This window comes from Doryrhamphus excisus, chromosome 20 (assembly GCF_030265055.1).
Source record: "Doryrhamphus excisus isolate RoL2022-K1 chromosome 20, RoL_Dexc_1.0, whole genome shotgun sequence".
Classification (NCBI taxonomy): Eukaryota; Metazoa; Chordata; class Actinopteri; order Syngnathiformes; family Syngnathidae; genus Doryrhamphus; species Doryrhamphus excisus.
Genome location: NC_080485.1, coordinates 16511504 through 16536284, shown reverse-complemented (window position 1 = coordinate 16536284; position 24781 = coordinate 16511504). Strand labels below are relative to the sequence as shown.

General features: G+C 45.8%; 1 protein-coding gene across 5 annotated transcripts in view; it reads left to right on the top strand.

Annotated features, from left to right (window-relative positions):
• LOC131107844 (leucine-rich melanocyte differentiation-associated protein-like) overlaps window positions 1-24781 on the top strand; it is a 267408-nt gene that overhangs the window by 180541 nt on the left and 62086 nt on the right. For all 5 annotated transcript variants that reach the window (XM_058058241.1, XM_058058240.1, XM_058058242.1 and 2 more), the window contains 3 exons: window positions 2166-2292; window positions 3904-4043; window positions 8157-8283. In XM_058058241.1, coding sequence (XP_057914224.1) covers window positions 2166-2292; window positions 3904-4043; window positions 8157-8283 — 394 coding nt within the window. The remainder of the gene's footprint in view (window positions 1-2165; window positions 2293-3903; window positions 4044-8156; window positions 8284-24781) is intronic.

Here is a 24781-nt window from a genome sequence, read left to right as displayed (position 1 = left end):
ATCTTGGTGGAGCATTAGTCACAACCAATCAGGGCTCTGGCAGCCGTGCTGCTGTCAGACGCCGCCGCTTGAAAGCAGCCATCAGTCGGCCTCGCTCACAGTCAACAACGACTGCTGATTTCTTCATTTCCGCATCAGATGGCTTTTTGGTTTTATTGTTCCACCGTGAACACAATTTATCTTCTTGGGTGTGGGAAGTGACGTTTGAGGAGTTTGAGGAGTCCAAAATAGGATGGGGAACGTTTGAAGTCCACAGGATTGGAAAAGGATGTGCTATCGCTTCCTTCAATTTGGACTAACTTTATTTCTCAAACATTTATAACATGTCCAATCATTCAGTCTGCGCTCCACAAACTCCCGTCACTTCAATCCATCCGAGGAGTTCATCATCTTTCATCATCATTCAGTATCATTGCTTTTCATTATATGGTTTAGTTGGGATAGGCTCCAGCATATCTGTGACCCTAGTGAAGGATAGGCAACAGGGTGGATGGATGGGTGGATGGGTGGATGGATGGGTGGGTGGTTGGGTGGTTGGATGGATGGATGGATGGATGGATGGATGGATGGGTGGGTGGGTGGGTGGTTGGATGGATGGATGTTTCTATGCTCTGGGTGGTTGGGTGGATTCTTTGGATAGATGGGTGGGGGGAGTGGATGGATGGATGGATTTTTTTATGCTATGGGTGGTTGGTTGGATGCATGGAAGGAATGGATGGGTGGGTTGGTGGTTGGATGGATGGTTGGATTTTTTTATGCTATGGGTGGTTGGTTGGATGGATGGATGGATGGATGGATGGATGGATGGATGGATGGATGGGTGGGTGGTTGGATGGATGGTTGGATTTTTTTATGCTATGGGTGGTTGGGTGGATTCTTTGGATGGATGAGTCGGGGGAGAGGATGGATGGATGGATGGGTGGATGTTTTTCCATGAAGTATTAGGTCATTTTATTTTTATCATAATTCAAATGTCTTCCAGTATTTCATATTGTGATAGAATTGACACTTTGTAACTTATTGTACTTATTGTGCTTATTGAACTGTAATTTATTCTTGGATATAATTTTTGACTTCACGATCGTTCTCTAATCTCTAATCTCTAATCTCTAATCTCTAATCTAAGTGTAATGGAACATCATCATTGATTTTAACTGCATGTCATGATATGACACGGAAGTGAAGGATTAGGTATGGTGGGATACCCTGTGGTGGTCTACCATCATGTGTTTCTTGCCATCAGAGTAATTGCGTTATTATTCATTCATCTTCATCTTCAGGAATGAGTTGGCGCTCCTATCGCTGGTGTAACATTTCACAGCGGACCCTTTTGTACGTATCCTTTCATTGAAGCGAGTTTATCGATATACTTGATGAATTCCAACGCCAGGAGCGATGCTTTTAAAACGGCCGACTCTATGGAGAGGTTGCATGTGTGCAGTTGCACCCGGCAGATTTAAATGTCCATAAAGTGGCCTCGGCCGCCTCAGGATGGGACGGCACACACGGCCATTGTGCACCTTTTACAGCTTGAACTTTGCACGCTACTAATATTACTCCTGACACCCCCCTTCATCATTTTTATAACGCTGTCAGCGTGTGTGTGTGAGGAAGGGGTCAGACAGAAGTCGTCCTATAGGAAACGTGCAACGTCTCTTGAAGGGTTTGAAGCTTTTGAAGAGTTGGAGTAGAGGGGGCGAAGAAGAAGAAGAAGAAGAAGAAGTTTGCCTTCCCTTCCCTCCGCGCTGGCAAGCATGTTCCGCTTCCTGTGTGAAAATGATGGATGACAAGTTAAATTTGTGTCTGGGGAGTGAAGGTGAACTGTGACAGAGTGATTTGTCTTGGGAATGGAGGGTTGGGGTCAGGCGAAACCGGGCGCCTCAAGGCACAAGACATTGACAAATTCATCCTGCCCGCCGCATTTCTGAAGCCTTTTGTTTTGAATCCCGGCTACTCACAAGTGACCCCCATCCCTCATCCTGCCAGCCGCTGAAGGATGCCTCGCCATGCCAGGGGGAGCTCAGCGCCACTAATTCTTGTCATTCACCCCCCCGCCCGCCCGCCCGTCCGCCCGCATCCCTCCCTCCTGACAGAGCTTTCAGCTGGTGAAAGAGTGAAATATTTATCTGGAGAATAACTGTCTTCCTCCGGTCTTATCGTTGCAGGTCCTTGGCGGGCCTCCGGATGTTCACCCAGCTGGAAGAGCTGGTCGTCGACAACAATCTGCTGGGGAATGACCTCCGCTTGCCGAGGTTGCCCAACCTGCACACCTTCACGCTCAACAAGAACAAAATATCCTTTCGCACGCTTCATATTTTCATCGGCGTCATCTGGCGCCGTGACGTCTCTTTTCTCTCCCAGGAAGACCTGACGCCTTTGCAGGGCGAGTCGCGCGTTGATGTCCGTCGTGGAGGTTTCTGAACCACAGGGACCTCTAGTGGAATCAGATATGAAGTCAGCAGCACGCTCTGCAATGTGCTGCCTAGTTTGCACTGCAAGCACCCCCCAGAGCCCCACTTTGCATATCGCCATATCTATATCTATTAGATCTAGATCTATTCCAAGTACCAGGTAGCAGCATAAACAGCAAAACAACACAAGTGCTTTTTTTTTTTTTACCTTTTTGGACTTTACTGTAATTTAAAAAAATCTCAATTATATACATTTTATAGTATTATTATTATTGTGTTTTAATTAGATGTCAATTTATTGACCTTAATTTAAAAATCTATGTCATGATATAACAGAATTTACAGAATTTAAATTTTTTACAAAATAATAAAATTAATAAATAAAAAATAATAAAATTATAACATTTGTTTTATTGTTTTTTATTTCATCCAAAAAATTAAAAAAAATTTATTTTAATGAAAAATATGAAAGTAATGTTTTATTTCAGAGATTTCAAAGTATTTTTTTTTACTGTTGAAAGTTATTGGTCGTATTTTGTAATATAACCATATTTCATCCATACAGAGGTCGCATACCTTATTTTCTGGTTCCATAAGTCCCATCACTCTAATGAAAGTGGCATTAAAGGTATTTATCAGTTTTTTAGTAGTTGCACATTACTTACAGACACCGTCTCCAAGGCAGCAGCACATTAGAAAGTATTTCGTACCAAGACGTACGCTCTGTATCATTTCATGAGTGTGCCTTACGACATTTCAAACATGCCAAGCCCATTTGGACTTCTTTCCCGTGTTCGCTAACGCCGAGACGGCGTGACACAAAGCCGGGCTGTTAATGATCAGTCGGTAGAAACTTGTTCAAACATCTCTTCTCGGTTCGGCAGCGGGTCCTGTTTTCACTCGGGCGTTGAAGACGTTCACACACACACGAAGTCCACATGAAGAAGCATGGCGTCTGGGAGTGCGGTTGTGAAGTGGTGGCCACATGCTAATAGGCCAATTATGTACATCCTGTCGTGGCGCGCTGCCATTTTAACGCTACGCCGTGGCATTTTGGATCTCGCTTTTCCAAGCGAATGTATTAGCGATGAATGCGGCCGCTTTAGGGGCTGTTTGTTTTTTGTTTTTTTTTCCCAGCATTGGCAAAACTTTTCCACGGCGCAGCTCCGGGAAGCACGCACCGTTTGAACCGCAGGGCATCCATCATTTTGTCACTATTCTGCACCCGGCCACCTAGGAAATGAAAGAGATGAAGAGAAAAAGAGAGAGGGAGCAGCAGCCAAATTGTGTCACTGCTCCACGCCAAAGCCTGCACCTTAAATTGCCCCTCTGTCGGCCCGCTCGCACAAAGCGGGTGACTGGCTCCTTTGAGCGCCTCCCATAAATTTGACAGTGATGTGTTTTGGGGCTGACAGGGCCGGGAGGAGCTCGGCGGGTAGTAAATGCTAATGTAATTAACAGCGCTAGGTCCTTGACATCCGCCCTTTGACACCTGACGGATATTGAAGCCCTGCTGGAACACTTGGCTGACGTGACCCCGTCGCTGGAGTACCTCAGCCTGCTGGGGAACGAGGCCTGCCCCAACCAGCTGGTCAGCCTGGATAAAGACGAGGACGACTACCAGAGATACAGGTCGGTTCTCCGGCGATACGGTTTGGTCCTGCGGAGCGCATCGTAGGATTGTTTGTCTGACTGGGTGGATTATTTCCTCGGTGGTCGTTGTCGTGAATAACTGGTGGCAGGAGCCGTCTCTTCGGTTGTACGATTATGCCCACGTGTGCTCGTACTGGGCTCTATTTGGTGGATTATTTGCAGTGGTTGTGTTTATTTCAATAACGCAGGTTATCATGAATAACTGGCAGGAGGAGTGATTGCATCATTTGTGTGCGCACACATACTCGTTTGTGTGCAAGTAAAACAGTGGGCTTTGACTTTGTGGATTATTTTAAGGTTTTGTATTGATTTGACTAATGCAAGGTTGGTAGTCATCATGAATAACTGGTGGGAGGAGTGACTAAATCATTTGTGTGCGCACACATACTTGTTTATGGGCAAGTAAAACTGTGGGCTTTGACTTTGTGGATTATTTTAAGGTTTTGTATTGACTTGACTAATGCAAGGTTGGTAGTCATCATTAATAACTGGCGGGAGGAGTGACTGCATCATTTGTGTGCGCACACATACTCGTTTGTGTGCAAGTAAAACAGTGGGCTTTGACTTTGTGGATTATTTTAAGGTTTTGTATTGATTTGACTAATGCAAGGTTGGTAGTCATCATGAATAACTGGTGGGAGGAGTGACTAAATCATTTGTGTGCGCACACATACTTGTTTATGGGCAAGTAAAACTGTGGGCTTTGACTTTGTGGATTATTTTAAGGTTTTGTATTGACTTGACTAATGCAAGGTTGGTAGTCATCATTAATAACTGGCGGGAGGAGTGACTGCATCATTTGTGTGCGCACACATACTCGTTTGTGTGCAAGTAAAACAGTGGGCTTTGACTTTGTGGATTATTTTAAGGTATTGTTTTGACTTGACTAATGCAAGGTTGGTAGTCATCATTAATAACTGGCGGGAGGAGTGACTGCATCATTTGTGTGCGCACACATACTCATTTATGTGCAAGTAAAACAGTGGGCTTTGACTTTGTGGATTATTTTAAGGTTTTGTATTGACTTGACTAATGCAAGGTTGGTAGTCATCATTAATAACTGGCGGGAGGAGTGACTGCATCATTTGTGTGCGCACACATACTCGTTTATGGGCAAGTAAATCCGTGGACTTTGTGGATTATTTTGAGGTTCTGCATTGATTTGAGTGATGGAAGGTTGGTAGTCATCATGAATAACTGGCAGGAGGAGTGACTGCATCATTTGTGTGTGCACACGTACTCTGGGCAAAACTGTAGGCTTTGACTTTGTGGATTATTTTCAGGTTTCGAATTGATTTGACTGATGAAAGGTTGGTAGTCATCATGAATAACTGGCGGGAGGAGTGATGGTGTCTGGTGTCGAAGACGTGTAAGTTTGTGAGTGATTGTGCAGAGTTGATTATTTTGAGTTGTTCCATTTTCCGTTGTGCAAGGAGGCGTCACTTTAACTGGAAGGAGGAGCAATCGCATGCATGGTCAGACGTGTCAAGTCAAATTATTTATAAACCCCTTAATCACAAAAGAAGGCTTAACAAGCAGTATATGTACTGTACATATAGTACATACAGTATATGTTGCATGTGCAATCAAAGCAAAGGAGGGAGGAGCAATCATGAACGACCTTAATTAGCATGCGTGTTATGATGCCTATGGTACAAAAAATGCAATCATATTGCGGAGCATTTGTGCGACGCAAGGTGGTGCTTATTATTATCGCATGGATCCGACACCCAAAAATGACGTTTCAGGTGTCATGTCTGAAGAACTGCAACCCGACGGGCGAACGCGAAGCCTCCGTGCTGTTCGCCAACCCCATGCCGCCGTGTTTTAGCGTGTTAGCTCTTTTGTACGTCACGTATTTGGCAACGTCCTGTTCTCCGACAAGCAAACTGCAGATCGGGACCGCATTACCCTAAAAGCTTTGTCACGCGGGCCGCGCCCCGCCCCCTCCCACCACTCCAAAATGGATTTCATGTGTGACTACTCCCCACCTACCACAAATGAGTGTTTACTAGCCCGCCTGAGCAGGAGAGCGGATGCATTAAACATGGAGCCGAGGCCGCCAGCCATGCAATATGACCACCATTTGTCAGGGTCCTTTACATGAAATGTGATAAAAGGCGAAAAGCATACTCTCTTTTGTCTGTTTTAGCCCTAAGTGCTTGTTTCTGACTCCGCGCTGCCTATTAATCATTTAGCACACATGCCTTTCTTGAATAATATTTCATCTCACTCGCAGCCCCCCCCCCCCAGCATGCTTATCTTAGCTGCTGAGTGACAGCGTCTACGGTCATGTAATGTAATATTCATAATGTGTCACATAGTCAAACATCAATTTGAGCGTGATGCAGATTCCGTGTCTGACAAGGGTAGGCTGCACGCGGGTCCTGACGACTCTGGCCTTGGGGCGAGAGATGGCCGGCCCCGGGCCTCGGGAGCTCTCGGGCTCTCCAGTGAAACGTCCCGGCGCCTCGCATCGCTTCTCTAATTAGTGCGATGACTTAGAAACGTGGACCTGACCCACTCCAGCGGATGTTAAACCTCCAGTGGCCGCTTGTGGTACTGCAGTAACGTCAAACAAGTCTGGTGTTGTCTTCACCGGGTCGTCATAGGGGCAAAGTCACGAGTCGTCATGGAAACTTTGATTATGGGTTGGAAAGCCGACAGGGACTTTGCCATCTCGTTTCATCTCCATCGCCATCAGCGTCATCACTCCAGCTCGTACATCACATCCTCCCCACCTTTTGGGTCCTGACACCCGGCTTCCTCCTGCCGGCCTGCCAAGCCCGCCCCATGAAAGCATGTGTTGTCATCCATGTATTCCTGCCATTATCTCTTGACGCCCCCCCCCCCCCCCATGAAAGCCGGGAGAGGGATGCTGTGATGCTGAGATGCTGAGATGCTGAGATGCCGCCACGCTGCCAGAATGACAGCTCTGGCAGACGGGCAGCATCTCCTTTCATGCTATTTACGTCCGGCTTCTTCTCATCACCTTTGAAGGTTACTACCTTCAAGGAATCATCATTAACTCCAACGTTAATTCGCCATCTTCACGATATCGGCGTAAACACGCTTCCTTTTGAAATACAAGTTGGTTTTGGTTAGTGTGAAGTATATAAATACATATCATTTAGTCGCCATCACTTCCAAACAAATGACAATCACGCTAACGGGAGAGGGAACGTTGGAATGTACCAAAGACTGGATTGACAGGACCGGAGGCCAAAACCAGATGGATGATAAGATAAACCTTCATGTCTACTTCACGTCTTTATTCAGTACACCATGCACACTCCTCTTGTGTTCAGCACTCATCATTTGAGCCGTTAGTCCTGCTTTGGTGTATTCCTTCTCAGCTTCCTGCGACTGGAATAGATTGTTCTTCTGTTCATTGTCAAAGAGTTTTCTGAAATATTCATTTTTCAACTTTTAATTTGTTTTCTGAAAGTGTACCGTACCAAAGCTCCAAATAATATTCTCATGTAGTCCTCATACTAAACGACTAAGTTCTGTATACATTATACTACAATATAGGTTTAGTGAGTATACTGTATTAGTGTTATTGATGTCTGCTCTTACAAGAGTACGCATACAATACGCATCCATCAGATCACTTTATTGATTTGAAATGAAAGGCAAACAAATACAATTACGTTTCAAATATCAATAAAAATATCATAAATGTTTTTCCACTAAAATGATAAATGAGCTACTCTATGGTCTTAGCAACACTTTTAAATATAGAAAAAACATGAAAAAGTCAAATAGAACCTGAATAAACCAAAAGCAATATGTCATGTTACAATACGCTTTTGAAATGTCATAAATCATCATCATAAATAAGATCAGATCTCGTGTCAAATTATGGTCCAACATATTTGCATTTCCATAAAAGTTGGTTTCAGTTGTTGTGATGAGAGTTAGTAAGTTTAGTTTTTAATTCTCGTGGGAATAAAAAGACAATAAAATAATCAAAAACATTGTCAAATATAAGACAGTATAATACGAAAAGTGTTGAAAAATTGTTCTGAAACGCCTGAATATGAATAATTAATATAAACAGCTGATATGAAAAATGACTTGTTTTTGCAGGTATTTTGTTCTGCACAAGTTGCCCAGGCTGAAGTTCTTGGACACCAGGAAGGTCACCCGGAAGGAAGCCATGGAGGCTGGAGTCAGAGGAGAATTCATGAAGGTGGTCAAGCCCAAGTCCGGCACCGTAAGTCAACCACGACCTGCCGCCTGCATCCTTCCTTTCCTCCACCCTCAGCCTCCAGCTAGGAGGGTCCTCGGACTGTGCACGTGTGCGTGCGTGTAAGCGAGTGTGACCACGGGCTGACCTGATTCCGTATGCATGAGCCCAGATCAAAGACGACGGGCGGCTGTCCGCTCGGGCTTGTGTCGGCGAGCGTGACGTGGCTGGCGATTGGCGTGACAGCTCACGTGCACGGCGGCTTCATTAGCCCTCCTGCTCTGCTTTTGGGCCGACGCTAATTAGAGCTTCTCTCGTAACCGGCCGTCATCTCGCTTGCCTTGACTCCATGGCATCTCATTGGGAGGTCATGGAACGTTTAGCCACGCTTTGTTGTTGCGTCTTAACCTTTGCAAGCTAGACAGGCCATGTTTTGGAAACCCAAAAATACTAAGACTTTCAATGAAACATATAGTATCATTATATTTGTACTACTTTATTTCTTAGCTATTTAACAACTCAGTTTTCCCTGAATGTAAGACAATGATCATGATGATCCGATATCGGTCAGAACTTCATTAGCGATGCTGATAAGAGTCGATACCGTTGAGGATGTCGCCCTACTAGCTAACACCGCCCAGGCCGTGCATGTCCTTGCTCATGTGCGTCTTTGGTGAATAAAATGGCCGACTTGTGACGGTATTTTGGACTGCGTCGTCACAAACAGCAACAACATCGGACAGCCCGTCGACCTTGGACAACAGATCCGATTCAAGTAAGACGATCCTTAGTTGAAGGCCCTAATTCAGGAACGTCTTATATGGGAAAAGTCACCAAATATAAGACGACAAGTCGAAAATTTGGGTTGCAAAGGGCTCCAGCAGAAGGTAGCGTTTCAGTCGCGGCGTGTTTCGGCGTTGCGGTGACTCGCTCACCAAACACAGAAATAGTTTAACCTCCGCGCGGCGCATTTGCGAGACGGCGTGAAAAGGCTGTTCATCCGCTCGATGTCAGAGGAAAGCGGGGACCTCTACAGCGACGCCGGCAGGCTGGAGTGTCTTTATGAGATTTTATTTACATAACTTGTCAGCGCGTCTGAGACGAAAGGCGAGGTAATTAGTGATGCCGGCTGACACCACGCGTGCGTCTTTGTCTCGGCGTCTTTGAACAAGCGGTATATGATTATTTATTCCTGATGCAAAGTAAAAGGTTACAGCTTTGATGAAGACGTGTCGACTTCCCGCTGCACTCCGGCTTTATTCCTGCGTGCGTGCGTGTGCGTGCGCGTATATTTATTTCTACGTTTCAGTCTTGGGCTGCGTTCCCACTATTCCTCATTAGCCCGGGCTGCACAAAGTGCGCAGACGCCGTGGGCCTTTCCGTGCCATTTGTCATGAGGTAGATGAGATGTGATGTGTCAACTTTTTGCAGACTCGATGAGGCGTGAGTACCTCCCAGCTCTTATTGTCCACATCATCGGGTGATTTGTGAGCTCGCCAATGGTGCAGGCAACCAATTAACAGCGTCTGAGCGGGAGAGCGGCCTGCGATGATGGCATAATTAGACACTCATGCTTGCTTTTGCGCCTCTTACAGAGGGGAAGGCTCTCCTAGTACACCGCGTGTAGCGTTTGCCTCATTAGCGACCATAATAATTAGCTGTCTGGCTTGCTAGGGAAACATACACCACCGCCATTGATGTCGTTTAAAAGCTTTGTCCTCTGAGTGTGGAAAGGATGGTCTTTGCACTCGCTTGTTTACTTGTAAACAAGCTAGCTCTCATCCTCCTCTGAGGGGAGTCTAATTGCCTGGTGTAGCTACAAGCGCGCCGCATGCTTCTGCAGCTGCGTGAGCGCACCACGCTTCCTTTAGCACGACACGTCAGCAGGAGCGCCAAAGTCCACTTCTTGTCCTTTTCGAACTAAAAGGACTCGGATGGCTAAAGCTTTTTACTGCTAGTGTAAAAACAACACGCTAACCGCCGTCAAACCACCAATCCTTCAAGCGTATGGCGTCGCTATGCCAACATCGCTATGCCAACATCGCTATGCCAACGTCGCCAAAGGAATCAGAATCAGCAGAAGGAAAAACTATTTTCTTCATGATGTTTGCTTTTTGGGTGGAGATTTGAATTGTTAGCTTAATGCGGGGAGAAAAGACATCTGTCACGTCTCAGTAAACAAACGCCTGCTCCTCCCAGCTTCCTCCCGCTCGGCCAATCACCAGTCAGAATTCGGCCAGGAGGCATTCACAGTCCTCCAGAAAGTCTGAGTTTTGTGCTAAGATATTGGAGTATTATGAAGGGAGCCGCAATGAGGAGGCTGAAGAGCCGCATGCAGGTCCGGAGCCACGGGTTGCAGACCCCTGCCCAATGGAGAGGCAGGTCAGATATATCGTGGAGAGAGAAGACGATTAAAGGGGTTTTTAACTCATTTATGGCGGTTGACCCGACCTGACCCGGAGAAGTGAATTTCCACAAAGGATTCAATATTCCTGAACGGAATATAGAAAACCTTTTGGACTTTCTAAATACGATATTTAACATGATTAGAGCCATGTAGATATGACGTAACCCCCCGCAGTCACCTTTACACTCCTATTAGTTGTTGTTTACATTGCAACTGCTGCGACTCAAGACGGCGGCTTGCTACGGCTAATGAGCTAACAAGCTAGCATGCTAACAAGTTAGCCTCAAATGTATTGTATAAATGTATACAAGTATACCACTTCCACACAGAAAGTAAGGAGATGATGTGGGACATGTCGTGGCTTCATCAGTGTTAAGCTAACGTCATGTAAGCTAATGTTTCAATATTTTGTGTCACTACTGCCACCTAGTGACCGCAGTGCCATGACATGTGTTGTGTGTTGTGTGTTGTGTGTTGTATGACTTGTGTGTTTGGACCAGTAGACCAAAGTCTCCCAGCCATCATTCATTCATTCATTCCTGACTGAAAACTTCATATAGCGATGATCCAACCCCAACATTCCAAGGGACAATTCCATTTACTTCCACGTAGAGTCCATCAATCCCCAAAGGAAATGAAACGTACCCATTTGTTTTATTTTCCAAAGTTTAGTTTTATTTCCTAAAATAGCAGGAAGGACAAACCCTCGCTTGCCTAAAAAGACTTCCTCCAGACGTGAAAGTCTGCTTTCAATGGTGTGAGGGTTTTTCTTTTTTACTTTGTACTTAAGCAAAACAAAGACAAAACAGAGGAGCAAAAACTATAGGATGCCTATAATAAACCGAAAACCCCCAAAAGCCAGCGAGGACGTGATTGAAGTGCGTTCCAAAAGCCACAACGTGAAGCTGACTCAGGGTGGAAAAGCCTTGAGCTGTATTTTGGGAAATTGGGCGTGTTGGAATGCCGTAATGTGATAATTCCCGATGAGAACTTGGAGGTTATGGTGATAAACCACATAGGGCCCTCGTGGACTCTGCTTTTGGAAAATACTGTACGAGTGGTTGCCTTTCTGGCTCCCTTCCCGCTAGCCTCCCTTCACCCGGGGATGCTCCGTTGCAAAAGCGCCGGCTTAAACCAGCCTGGTCTGTTCAAACACGGATGTTCTGCTTTTATAAGCCGTGTGAACGGGAGCGCCCGGCGTACTGAAATAAAACCATAACACCGACACTTGGGCACCACTGACATTTCCTAAATATGTAGTTGGTGTACGGATACAAGTTTTAACACGATTAGAGCCCTCTAGACGTGAAATAACACCCCTATAGTCACTTCTGCACTCCTATTACCTAATATAGTAGACGTCATAAGAGAAAAGGAAGTGACATTGGAGGTTTAGAGTTGAGTCTTGGCGTGCGTTACAGGAGCCCGTGTTAGGGATTGATGCAGTGTCGAATATTCCATATCATCATTTTCTATGCCGCTTATCGTCCAAGGAAGCTAACGTGCATGAAACCCACGCACACACGGAGAGAACATGCAAACTCCACACGGAGATGCCCAAGCGGAGATTCCAACCCAGGTCTTCCCATCTCCTGACTGTGTGTCCCACATGCTAACCACTCGTCCACCGTGTCGACTCTGTACAGTATTTGGTAGACGGTAAAAAGGGAAGTTTACACTCGATTGCCCCGTCTCTCCGCCAGAAGTCATAATTGATTGGACTCGGCTGAAGCTTTGTTGGCAGCTAATTGCTTGTATCTACTCCTCTCTTAATTCAATTGTAAATGGCAGCCCTGGGGGGCATGGGGGGGCTTGGGGGGCTTTTATATTCTGATATTTTTACCAGCTTAGATTTCATCAAAAGCTTCTAAAATGGACTTCGTAAGAGCAGACATGACTTGTCACACATTTTACACAACAGCGGTCTGCGTCTTGGGGGGCGTTGCGTTCACATGGGGTCTGCCTTGCAAGCTGGCTGAGACCACCCTGACCCACTTGGGGTTGGGATGATGGCGAACCAGAAGATCAAACGCACCAGCGTTCCCCAACAAAGCAAAACGTAACAAGTGTTAAACATGAAGTATTATTTTCCCGGTGACACCTTCTCCTGCATACAATGCAAAACAGACTCCAGGGTGGCTGGAGCCGGGGCTCGGGCCCCACGAGGCTCGGCACGCGGCTTCTTCGCGGGAATCGACATTGACAGCGCCAGGAAAGTTCTCAAAGTGGAGCTTTTTTTTTTCCTCTTGTTTTACAGCAGACAGCAGCTCATATTAAGTTTGAAGCAAAAGGAAGTCCGTCTAAATGTACGATTGGCGGCTTGGTTGCCGACCCACAATGGTGCATTATGGAATACATGATTGTGGGGTTTTAGGTGGAGGTGTGGGGGGGGGCAGGACCAGGCTGTCCTGCCTCCCAAATCACAAAAGTAGAGTTGCCACGTTCAGCTCGGCTCCTGCAGAGTTCTGAGTTGTCCAAAGCTAACAAATGGCGGGTAATGCAGCGTTTTGAGGATGCGCCTTGGGAGCGTTTGTTGAATCGTTTTACCGAACAAACGTGTCCTCAGAGAGAGAAAACGCTGGCAAGGAAATAGAAGCCGAGGCATTACTTGCAGAAGCGACTTTATTTGCTCTTTGACTCAGCCGTGCGCCACAGTTTAACCACCACTTCCCAAAACCCAAATGAGAAACTGGCCTCCTCCCTCAGACCCACACTTACGTTTAGCTTCAACATTTATGGGCACTAATCCCTCCTTGGTGGCGCTTCATTGCTTCCAAGACCATGACAAGTGGATTTCCACCAAGTAGGAGTCCTTATCTATAAATGGAACGGTTTTGGAGTTGGAGCACGGAAAACCTGTTTACTGGTTTACCACCCTCTAAATAAGTTTTTAACATTATTAAAGCCCTCTAGATTTTAAATAACAGCCCTATAGTCGCATTTAAACTCCTTTACCCAATATAGTAGACATAAGAGATAATCACATTTAGACCTTAGCATTGACAGCGTACTTCCTGCGGTGTCTGTCTCATCAATGGAACATTACTGACACCTAGTGACCGGTGTAGAATACTACATCACGACATCAACACTTGAATGCATCTTAAATTTGGATTTGACGTCAATGTTTGAAAATGCTTCATTTAGGCTAAAAAAAAAAATCAATATATTTTTGGCTAAAATTATTAATGTTATATTTTCAATCAGAGCAACATGTTGCTTTTTTTGTATTACCCTGCTATTTTGTAGTAGAACAGACAATATGGCAGCTTAACTGTACTTCTTGGTTCACATTTGGGAGGATATTATTATGTTTATTATTCATCACTAGATGTGTATGCATCAAATGTATAGTTCATATGCCGTATGTATACTCCTAATTGAAAACAATAACAGTTTCATTCAAAGTAAACATTTTTCAACTTGACTAAGTTTGCATGTTTGCATTCGGTCATTTCAAAAATATTCAATCATAGTTAGCTTGTTGATATTTTTATGCTATTTTATGTGAATATAAAAGTATGTAGAATATAATAAATGTATAGAAAAGATGACGTATGAATAAGTGATACGGGCTAATTTGAGTGCGGTCTGCTTTATGTTGACTCGCCGTCTTATCTGTTAGCTGCATCACTTCCTGCCCAGCTGCGTGTAATTGCCGGGACGTGTTTAGTTTGCAGGACAGTTGAACTCGCGTCCGATATTTCCCGGCAACGCGCATTCTCAGGTTATTGTGGGTTGCCACGCCGCTCCTCTGCGTGTGTGCGTGCGTGCGTGTTTGCATGCACTTATTTAATAACATCTCCCATGAAGCCTGTTTGGACCAGTGCAGCGTCGGGAGGGCTTTGGCAGCTCAAGACGAGGGGTCACGGCGGGGTCACCAGCAAGGAAAACAACAGCAATTAGAGGGAGTGACTCACACTCCACATAAATCATCCACCCTGAGCATATCATAAACACCCCGTAAAACTTTTTTAAAGCACAATTAATGTGAAGTAATAGCACACAGATTGATTTATGGCTCCTCTTCAAAGGCTGGAGGCTGGGGGGGTGCACCGCCCGGGTGTCAGGCGCAACTCTCGCCAGCCAAAATGATAGATGAACTCTTCCTTTTTGGCTCGGCTCGGAGCAGAAAAACAAACAGGCCCTTCGCGAAGGACTTTGAGGAGGCGCTCAAGTAGTTTTGTTGCATCAAGTGATTTTCCTCCCCTTCTGCTGACGTCCGCTTGAGGAGAGGAAACGCCTCTGTGGTCAAGTATCTGTTGTTGTCGCGTCTCCACGCAAACAGGCCGAGGTTGGCCCATCGTCATGGAAGCCACCCATCATTGGACAAACCACATGTTACGTAGCACAACAAGGTAGAAGGCTTCACCGATGCAGTTGAAGTGAAAAGGATTTAATACACAAGATGCTTTAGTATATTTTCACAAACTTTTACCAAAAAAATAACTTGGAGGTACTTCTTAAAATTATAGTGAGGCTCCCCAGGATAGAAAGGTTCATTTTTTATGTTGATTATCCTCACTGGGGTCGTTGATGCTCACGTTCACTTGAACGCTCCTTATTCTGCGAACAAGTGGAGTTCCCGGAGAACTAATATGCATGGGGAGACCCCCCATGCGAACCCCACACCGACGTTCCACCTCAGATCTCCTGGCTGCGTGCCCAACATGGCCAACACTAAAAAGTTTGTCATGATTCTTCAGGTTCATGGAGTGAGGTTCCATGAGCTGGAAAAGTCAGCATGTCACAATTTGGATACTGAAGTTCCATCTTCCATCTGCATCAGCTTGACTCTGTGGTCTTTTTGTCTCTGAATCAACGACTCAGCCAACTTCATAAAAATATTTCCCCAATTGTAAATATGTTTTCTTTATGGACCCGTTAGCACAACAGAACAGGTTGCACGTACATACGCCTTCACGTTGACAGTCTCTTCAATTTCTCTCTAATCAAATGATGCGTTTAGCGATGAACTTCCACAGCGTCCCAGCGCGTTAGCCTATCAGCCCAAATCACAGCTAATCCTCCCCCGTTGGTCTCCGCGGTGACAAGAAGATGCTGCTAGCTAATGAGAGACAGCTGGCTGGGTGTCTCTACCCCCCCCCCCCCCCCCCCCCCCCGCTACTTTCCAAAGAATTAAAGCAAACTTTGCATCAGTTGCCATCTCTCAGCTGACGTTAATCAGCGGCTCAGCGCTCGCTCCGCTTTGAACTTGACTGCGGTGATCATCCTCCCTTCCCAACATTGCTGGAGATTTTTATCCTGTAATTCAACTAAAGCTGTTGTTGTTGATGACATGCAGATGTTCATGGCCGAGTTCAAGGATGCTTCACACCAATCAACCCGTTTCTACTTTGGCTTTACCCCTTTAAGGGTGGTTTGCTGTAAAACTTCATCCATCCATCCATCCAGCCACCCATGCATCCATCTACTCATCCACCCACCCATCCATCCACCATCCATCCATCATCCATCCAGCCACCCATGCATCCATCCATCTACTCATCCACCCACCCATCCGTCCACCATCCATCCATCATCCATCCAGCCACCCATGCATCCATCCATCTACTCATCCACCCACCCATCCACCATCCATCCATCATCCATCCATCCACCCACCCATGCAGCCACCTATGCATCCATCCATCTACTCATCCACCCACCCATCCATCCACCATCCATCCAGCCATCCATCCATTATCCACCCATCCATCCATCCAGCCACCCATGCATCCATCCATCCATCATCCATCCATCCACCCACCCTTGCATCCATCCACTCGTCCGTCCATCCAGCCATCCATCCATCCACCCATCCATCCACCCATGCATCCATCCATCCACCCATCCATTCATACACGCATTCATCCATCCATCCACGCATCCATCCACCCACTCATGCATCCATCCACGCAGCCACCCATTCATCCATCCATCTATCCATCCACCATCCATCCATCCATTCATCCACCCACCTATGCATCCATCCATCCAAAATTTCCACCGTTCTTGCTACATCCATGCTACCATGCTAACATTAGCATATTGACGGCATCCTTTCATTTTAGCATGCTGACATTAGCATATTAATTTCATTTCTCACTACGTGGCCCCCCCTGGGCCAAGTGTAAACGACCAACAGCGTTCCTTCACGTGTTCATTCATGACAGCAGATGGACCTTGACATTAGCTTGCTGCTAATGTCAGCGTGGTTCTCTACTGGGTACTCGAATCCCTTCCCACTCCACCAGTTGTTGCACGCTGCTGAGCATTGAACGTGCCGGAGTGTTCGTGCAGCAACTTTCCCGAGCGTCCCCGTGCTGAAGTTTGTGCTTTTGCAGGCGGTCTTTGTGGTTTTAAGAGCTTGTCACACATGTCAAACACTGGCTAGAAAGAATGGGGGCGGGGGCGCTGGGGGGATATTGTTTCCAGCCACTTGGATTCTTTTCCTCCCTGACATCTGCCACTCCGCCCGAGATGATAAATTCTTGCCTCATTAGGCGTGGGTGTGGGATTACAGCCTGACAACACATTAATCACTGGGCTGGGTGGCAGCCGCCCCGCACCGGCTACAGGCATTGTTAAGCAAACTTTTCTAATGTGTCACTCTCCTCCCTGACACGCCATAATCAATCATCCTGATTGACGGGGCTGATAGATTACACTATTTATACTTGGTGTAATGAATGCTAGCGTTTCCGCCTACTGTCATTGTCCGGTCCGTGACAGGCCGCGCCGGCCCGGACTTTCAAAGAGACCCTGGCGCTAAAAGACGGGTGTTGTTCGGCGTGGATGTCCCTGCCTGGTAAAGGCGGTCGTCACGCCAACACGGCGCTATTGTCATCTTCCGCCGCCGATCACTGGCAGGTAAACCTCGGCTTTGTGAGCGGCGGGATTATGTTTCCGCCGTGACCTTGTTGGCGAGGTGAGCCTTTTGTTGCAGGAGCCACTTTTTGTAAGAGCGTGTGAATGATTTACACATGTACAACAACAACATGACAGGATCTTATATACTGTATGTGTGCACCTCAATGTACGGGGGTCACACGCATAATGGGAGTTTATGTCTGCTCGGAACGGGCGGCCTCCCCGCGGCGCTACGATGCTCGGCATGGGAACTTGTGGATGAAATGACACACGGCATGATAAAGTTCTCTTTTGTTGCTTTTCAGCTGACAATAGTCCAGCTTTTATTTGTTGGGGGGGGGGGGGGCATGCCCAACAAGTTGCTTTGACGAACGCCACATTGTGTTGACACCAAGGCTTCTCAAATGGTCTCACGCTGGGAACGGTCGTTAACTCCTTCAACCCCTTCACCACCGGCCGTGGTAGCTGATCTTTCAAGGCACACACATCATTGTCTTCCACGGCTATGTAAACGTGGAACCTGTCTTGAAAAAAGTTGAGTTCTACCTTTTTCAGTTCTTTAGTAAACAGAAGTAGAACATAAGTACGTTTCAGGAAAATATCAGTTCCCAACTAAAAAAGGGCGAAAACCAGACATTTTTATAAAGATACATTTCACTTTGACACAAATGTTTTGTCCTGCCATTGGCTGGCCACCAGTCCAGGGGGTACCCTGCTTTTCGCCCAAAGACAGCTGGGATAGGCTCCAGCATACCCTAGTGAGGATAAGCAGATGGATCAATTGCGAGATGAATACATGTACAAAGTTTCTTTTAGAGGAATTGATTCAAGGATTTGATGCATAACGGCATGCATACAAATAATGCATAAATAAAAATTCAATATCACAATCACACTAAATAAGACCCAAAATCAGGTATGTCATAATAGTTGTACGAGTACCTATATATACTTTATCATGTTACTATTTTGTAATATGGAGAGAAAATAATAAAGAGTGTAACAACAGCAGCACGTCGCTCTAACTTGCGAACGAAACGACACCCGGCCTGATAGGGTTGACGTTGGTTCATTTCCAAGCGAGTGTTTGCACGCGTGGAATTATAGACGGCGAGCGGGGGGGGGATATTGGCTGCGAGCGCCGCCAAGCATCGTGACACGCACAAAAAAAAAAAACGCAAAACACTTTGTCATGTTTTGACAGAGAGTAAATATGAGACTTTTCTTATGGGGCTGTCAGGAAATTAGTCAACAAGAGCGTATTACGGAGAGCCAGGTAATTTAGCCTGCCTCAGAGATGCGGTCGCAGATAGCTCGCGGGAGGCCGCATCCCCCCCCCTCACACCCCTCCCATCCCCTGCGACCTGACAATGCCGCGTGTATAATGCAAAATGTGGTGACATGCTCAATAGGTTCTGTCAGGTGCAGGATTGAATTCTCTTCCTGCTGCGTCTGTGTTGGGAGCGCGGCGGTCAATTATTTCTGAGGCTGTCAGCGCGTGGGAGACGCTGTTATTTAGTCTGTGTTAACTTGGCATCATTAAGACGCTCGCTGACAGAGAGTAGCGCACCTGAATGTTATTTATTTAGATTCGCCGACAGGGGTAACCTTCAGACGCGTTGACCTCGCGCTGTTTTGTGAAAGCCACACCCCCCCCCCACGCCCCGCTCGGTCCATTAGGAACAGGAGCTGTCGAGACAGCGGGGGAATCGAATGGCCGAGTCGTCTAATCTGGCACGGTAATGCGCAAAAGGAGCCATTTGTTTGGACAGATTGCTGTGATCACTCGGCGGAGGTTCAGAGGGAGACGCTGGAACAGAAATGTCAAATTACCATAGATGGACGCTTCTGTCCTTTTCCTCACGTTGACGCTCGGCATTGTTGGCGACTTTCTTAGCGACTTTCCTAGCCGGATTACGCGGAAACGACCCCGGAGAATGTAAACTATAAGTCATGCTAGAGTCCGGATGAGAATAAAACTCCATACATCCATCTTGTCTGGCTTATCCGAGGTCAGGTTGCGGGGGCAGCAGCCCAAGCACGGAAGCCAAGAGTTATCGGGCTCCTAAGAGGCAATTATGATGTCACACGGAAACATCCCATAACGTTAAAAATAGCTCAGATAATTGATCCATTTCATTTTTTTGTATTTTTTTTCCCATGTATTTCTTTCAACTGAAAATACATACTATTTTATATACACCAGGGGTCTCAAACACGCGGCCCGCGGGCCAAATGTGGCCCGCAGGACACTATTTTGAGGGCCCCGCCTTGATATGAAAGTTTAATGTTAGTGCGGCCCGCGCAAGTTTGATATGGATGCTGTATGGTATCATGTACCCAGAAAAAATTATTACTTTTTTTTTTTTTTTTTTTGATTGATCCATTTCAAAACCACCCGGTGAGCAAATCATGTCGGCGGATTACGCATTTCCCAGCATGCTTTGTGATGATCATTGACGTGATCATTATCTCTTACGACGATCTTATGCCTCTTTAGGTTCTATTTTGTACGGCCATTTTGGATTGGATTTAAGGCAATGTCAATTTTAGTAGTATACAGTTACTTTGAATCTGAATCTGTCACTTTTAATAAGAATGGTTGTACACTTTACTGTATATTTTGCTGTATATTGGATAATATTTATTGATGTTATTGATACTGCGCGATCGGGCCCAACGCACTTTGGCCTGCAGGCTTGACTGTCCTAACGTTGCAATGGCGATTCCTATAGAATACATTGGGCTTTGTGAGTCAGTTTAACTCCTGGAGTCAAACCTGGAGTCAAACTTTAGGATCAAGTCCCACTCCATGTAACTAACTCGGGAGAGTCAGTCCTACCCAGAATGTACACAAGGCAGATGGAGGCGGTAGGATCTTAGTAGGTCTACGGAAGCATCCGGTTCCTCCACGGTGGTCCCTCGTAGGTCTCAACTGGCCACCCTACGGTCCATGCCCCAAGTCCTTACAGGATGACAAAAGCGTACCTGCAAACAACCCCGGTGACGAATGCGAAACCCGATCAAGTGAAGCCTCGGCGTGACCCCCCCTCCCCCCACCCCCACACCCCCAGTGCGGCAGGATTGGGTGATTGGGATGTGACAGGTGCTGTAACAACATCGCCATATTTATCTCATCCCGCTCCGTCTCGCTCTCCTCTTGCCTCTGTCTGACTGTCTCTTTCCTCTCAACAAGTCCGACTGGTCTATAATTAATGTCCCCGAGGGCTATCCGTGGGTCAGGCGATGGGGGGCGGGGGGTTGCTGTTCAGACAGGTAGACTTGACACCTCCTCATGCGGGTGACGGCTAAGAAGCCAATGATGAGGGCCCCCAGCATGTGGGGGTCGGAGGCGAAGATGAGAAGAATAGTTAAAGTTGAAGGAAAGCTCTGCATGACCTTTCCACCAGCGAGACAAGACGGATGTTCCAGCGTTGGATTAACCAGTCAAATGTGCTCCATTAAGGGCTTAACCTGTCAGAGATGTCGCGTGTGAGTGACGGGTGGATCGTGTTTCGCTCATGTCAGCTATGACGCACGCGATTCAATTCATCATTCGCTGGTGTTCAAATCATTCAATGTGCAGTTTTGCCTCGCAAGAACGTGCGAGGCCGATATTCATGCGCGACAAAAAAACTAATGACTTCATACCTGAAAGAACCACGGAGAATATGAAATATGAATTAGACATACTTTGGATATCTTACTCTACTGTTTTTACTGTTACTGTCTTTGTCACTGAATATTTTGCCACAAAAATGCTTTATTTTATTTAAGAAAGTATTTGATGGGTTCCGATACAGTATATATATATATATACATATAAATATGAATCAAATTCAAGTTATGTATGAAGCTTCCAAGTAAAAATCAATGCAAGTTATTATTCTCTATATTCAAATAATCCAACCATTACATTGATAGTGTATGTGGTAACCAATTTTTAAACCAATTTTACTGCATTTTTTACTGTGTGTGTGCTTGATTTTCTTTTTATAATAATTGTTTTATTATAATTATTATTATATAATAATTATTATTTATTATAATTATTTTATTATTCCTAAAGTAAATATGGAAGTTGACACCAATCGAAGCACTGGACAATTCAAAATGCTAACCAATGAAAATAACTGAAATGGAGTCATACCTTGGTCTTTTTTGGCAGATATTTCAATAATTATCACACTCAAGTTGGAAGTATGGAAATATGATTCCTTGCCCTTGAAAAAGCTCGATAACCATAATCACTGTGATATTCACCTAAACACTGCAAGGGTCCCTGTTTCTAACTTCCTGCTTGTTAGGATTTCTAACCTAATCAATGAAATGGGATGGAGTTGTTTTTTTGCAGCGGGAATACTGTACCGGATTTCATCCCTTCCATTCCTTAATCGGATACCATTATGAGCTGCTCTTTTACGTCTTTCCATGATATCCCAACTCTCTCCTGACCCGCATTTCCCAAACAATCCGTCGCCCTTTTCCCAGCACATCCCTCACTGAATAGCCACTCATCCTTGTTTTCTCCGGGCAGAGGGGCATTTCTCTTTCACTCTGGAGTCCGTGAATAGGGACTCGCAAAGAATGAGAGAAGCCGCATGATGAGCGGCCCTCGATGGGAGAATTGAGAGGAAATGAAGCTGAAACAGTGGAGGACAGAAGCACATTCTTGTTGGGCCGTGGACGCGTTTGGAAGAGCGAGGGTCTGCCAAGGATGTAGTCGAGGTCATTGGCGGGGCAGAAGGTTCGAGTGACACTCAAACAGAGCATTCTTCTTTGGATGGCTGGGGTGTTGGGGGGGGGGCTGTGAAAGGTTGGCATGGGTAGGCCTGCAGCAAGCCACATGCAGGCGGTGGAGTGGGCAAAGGTGTCCTTTGGGGGGTGAGTTGAAACACTTTATTGGTCATGTGTGATTATTATATTCATAAGGTGTATTACTTACCAGAGACAGTTGAAAATCCTTTTTCAAGAAATGATATACCAATTATTATTTTTCTTTATTAGTCCCTGATTAATCCAACATGCATGACTCTGGAATGTTGAGATGCCCAAACTGAGATTGGAACGCCAACATGCTAACTTGCCCACCATGTGGTACCAACGTGAATGACATGGGGTCTTCAAAAAGTTTTATGGTTGGACAAATAGTCAATGACTTCTGGCTAATTAGGCCCACTTCCACACCAACATGGATATTCGCTCCTCTGTCAAATCTCCATCTAGTTTTAAAACTACTTCTGTCCACTTCACATTCTTGTCAAAGTGGTCCCACCAGCTAGTGGTCCGATCGGGTCTTGACGTAAGTCGCCATCATTGGTGGGAGCGTCGTTTTAATGCAGAAATAGCGACACATAATTGTTTCGTCATCTGTCGAGCCAAAAGCCTTGTCTGCGTCGTCCAAACGTTGAAACCAGAGTTTTTTTAAAACTAAATTTTTAAGGACAAAACCTTCACTTTGCATGTGGATGGGGGGCGATGGTGGTGGTCAGACAGAACACATGACCAGACATTGGGGTTGAATAACGGCGCCACCATGTGGTGTATTTGTCAGAAATATGCTAGCACAGGCAACATGTTGGGACAAATTTTCATACTTTTGTGTGCAGAGATGCAGGACTAGTTTAGTCCTACAGACGTTCATACAGTGCTGATACTTCATAAAATAAACCTTATTTCTTGTAGAGAAAAGAACTGAAGAATTTGAACGATAATCTAAAAAAAAAAAACAAGGACAGAAACCAAGGATATGCTGGCTTGGGAAACTTCACTCAATCGACTTCTTTCATTGCTGAAAGTATACACGATATTGGGAATTATTTTCCCTTTGAGCCCAGCTCTTTACTTTCTATTCTGTTGATACCTCAATTGCTCTTCTACCAAACCCTAACCAAACCCTAGCCCGACTTGGTTGGCATGGCTTTATCCAAATCCTGTTGACTACTTTAGGTGATAATAATAACCCCTGCTGGTCTCGTTTATTTGTTTCTATTTGCAGTCGGTATTAAGTTACAGGCTGACACACTCATCACACCTTTTTTTTTTTTTTCCCAGAATAGGTCTGACTTCATTCCGCGTTGTTATGCGCTCCCGAAAGCGAACCGGAGCCAACGAGGTCTGTAATAAGACATCCTGTGAGATGTTAGCCACGATTAGTCAGACAGATTCCGTTTCAAGGAAAACTTCAACAAAGGTTTGTCATTTCATCGCGAGACAACAGAACTATTGTTTCTCCGCGGGGCCGAGGTGGCGAAGCAAAGACGTTCTGACAGACAGTTGATCTCGCTTTATGTGTATTCTTATTCCCTTTTGGCTCACTTTAATAAACATCTCCCAAAGGTACCCAAAATGTCCGACCTTGCAACACCATCCCTTTTTGTCTCTTTCTGTACCAATCTTTTGTCTTGGGCAGACCTACCACCCGTGGACCAGACATTTAATATGCTATCATAATAAGCCGTGATCCCCGGGGGTCACCTGATAGGCTAGATGAGCCAAGGATACAACGGGCGGCACTGGCACCAGTGTCCATCCTTAAATGTGTGGATTTCATTACACCTGTCCAGAACTCCCCCCACAGCGAGGGGCCACGGAGCCAACAATGACGATATCCTGTCAGACTTTGGGTTTGACGATTGCTGGAAGTTTTTTGTGAAATGTCGTTTTTCTCGATTGAAGATTTGGCGCTTGGTTGGAGACTTGGAACTTCTTTGCAGTACTACTTTGTTTCCACTAAGGATCAGCCCCAAACTGTCCAATCTGTGCCGTCCTACACTCTTTCAGGTACCGGTTGCAGTACAACTTGGTACAACGGAGCTGGACATCGATCTTCACCATAATCCAAGTCTGCATTACTGCAAGTAGCGGAATACGTCGGTAAACGTCACTCCGTGGTGCCTCAAGAGTAGTCCTGAACATCGAGTTGACAGTTCAGGCGTTTAGCTCGAGGGCTAGCGCTCTCAAATCCCATTCAGAGCCCGGGGTGGAGCACCGGGCTGACTAAACCGGGCGTGTTTATGCTCTTGTTGTGGAGGTTGGTGGATATCATTAATAACTGGTGGAAGGACCAACCTCATGGATGATATGATCGGTCCATGCTGGGAAGTCGTGTATGAGAGGACTCACGCCGGGCCCAGGTCTTCTCCAACCATGAAGGGGGCAGGGACTCAAACTTTCAGGTGTCAAACAAAGTTTCAGGTATCAAGCGTGCTCAAGCTCGCTAACATGTACTCTGATGTCCATGCT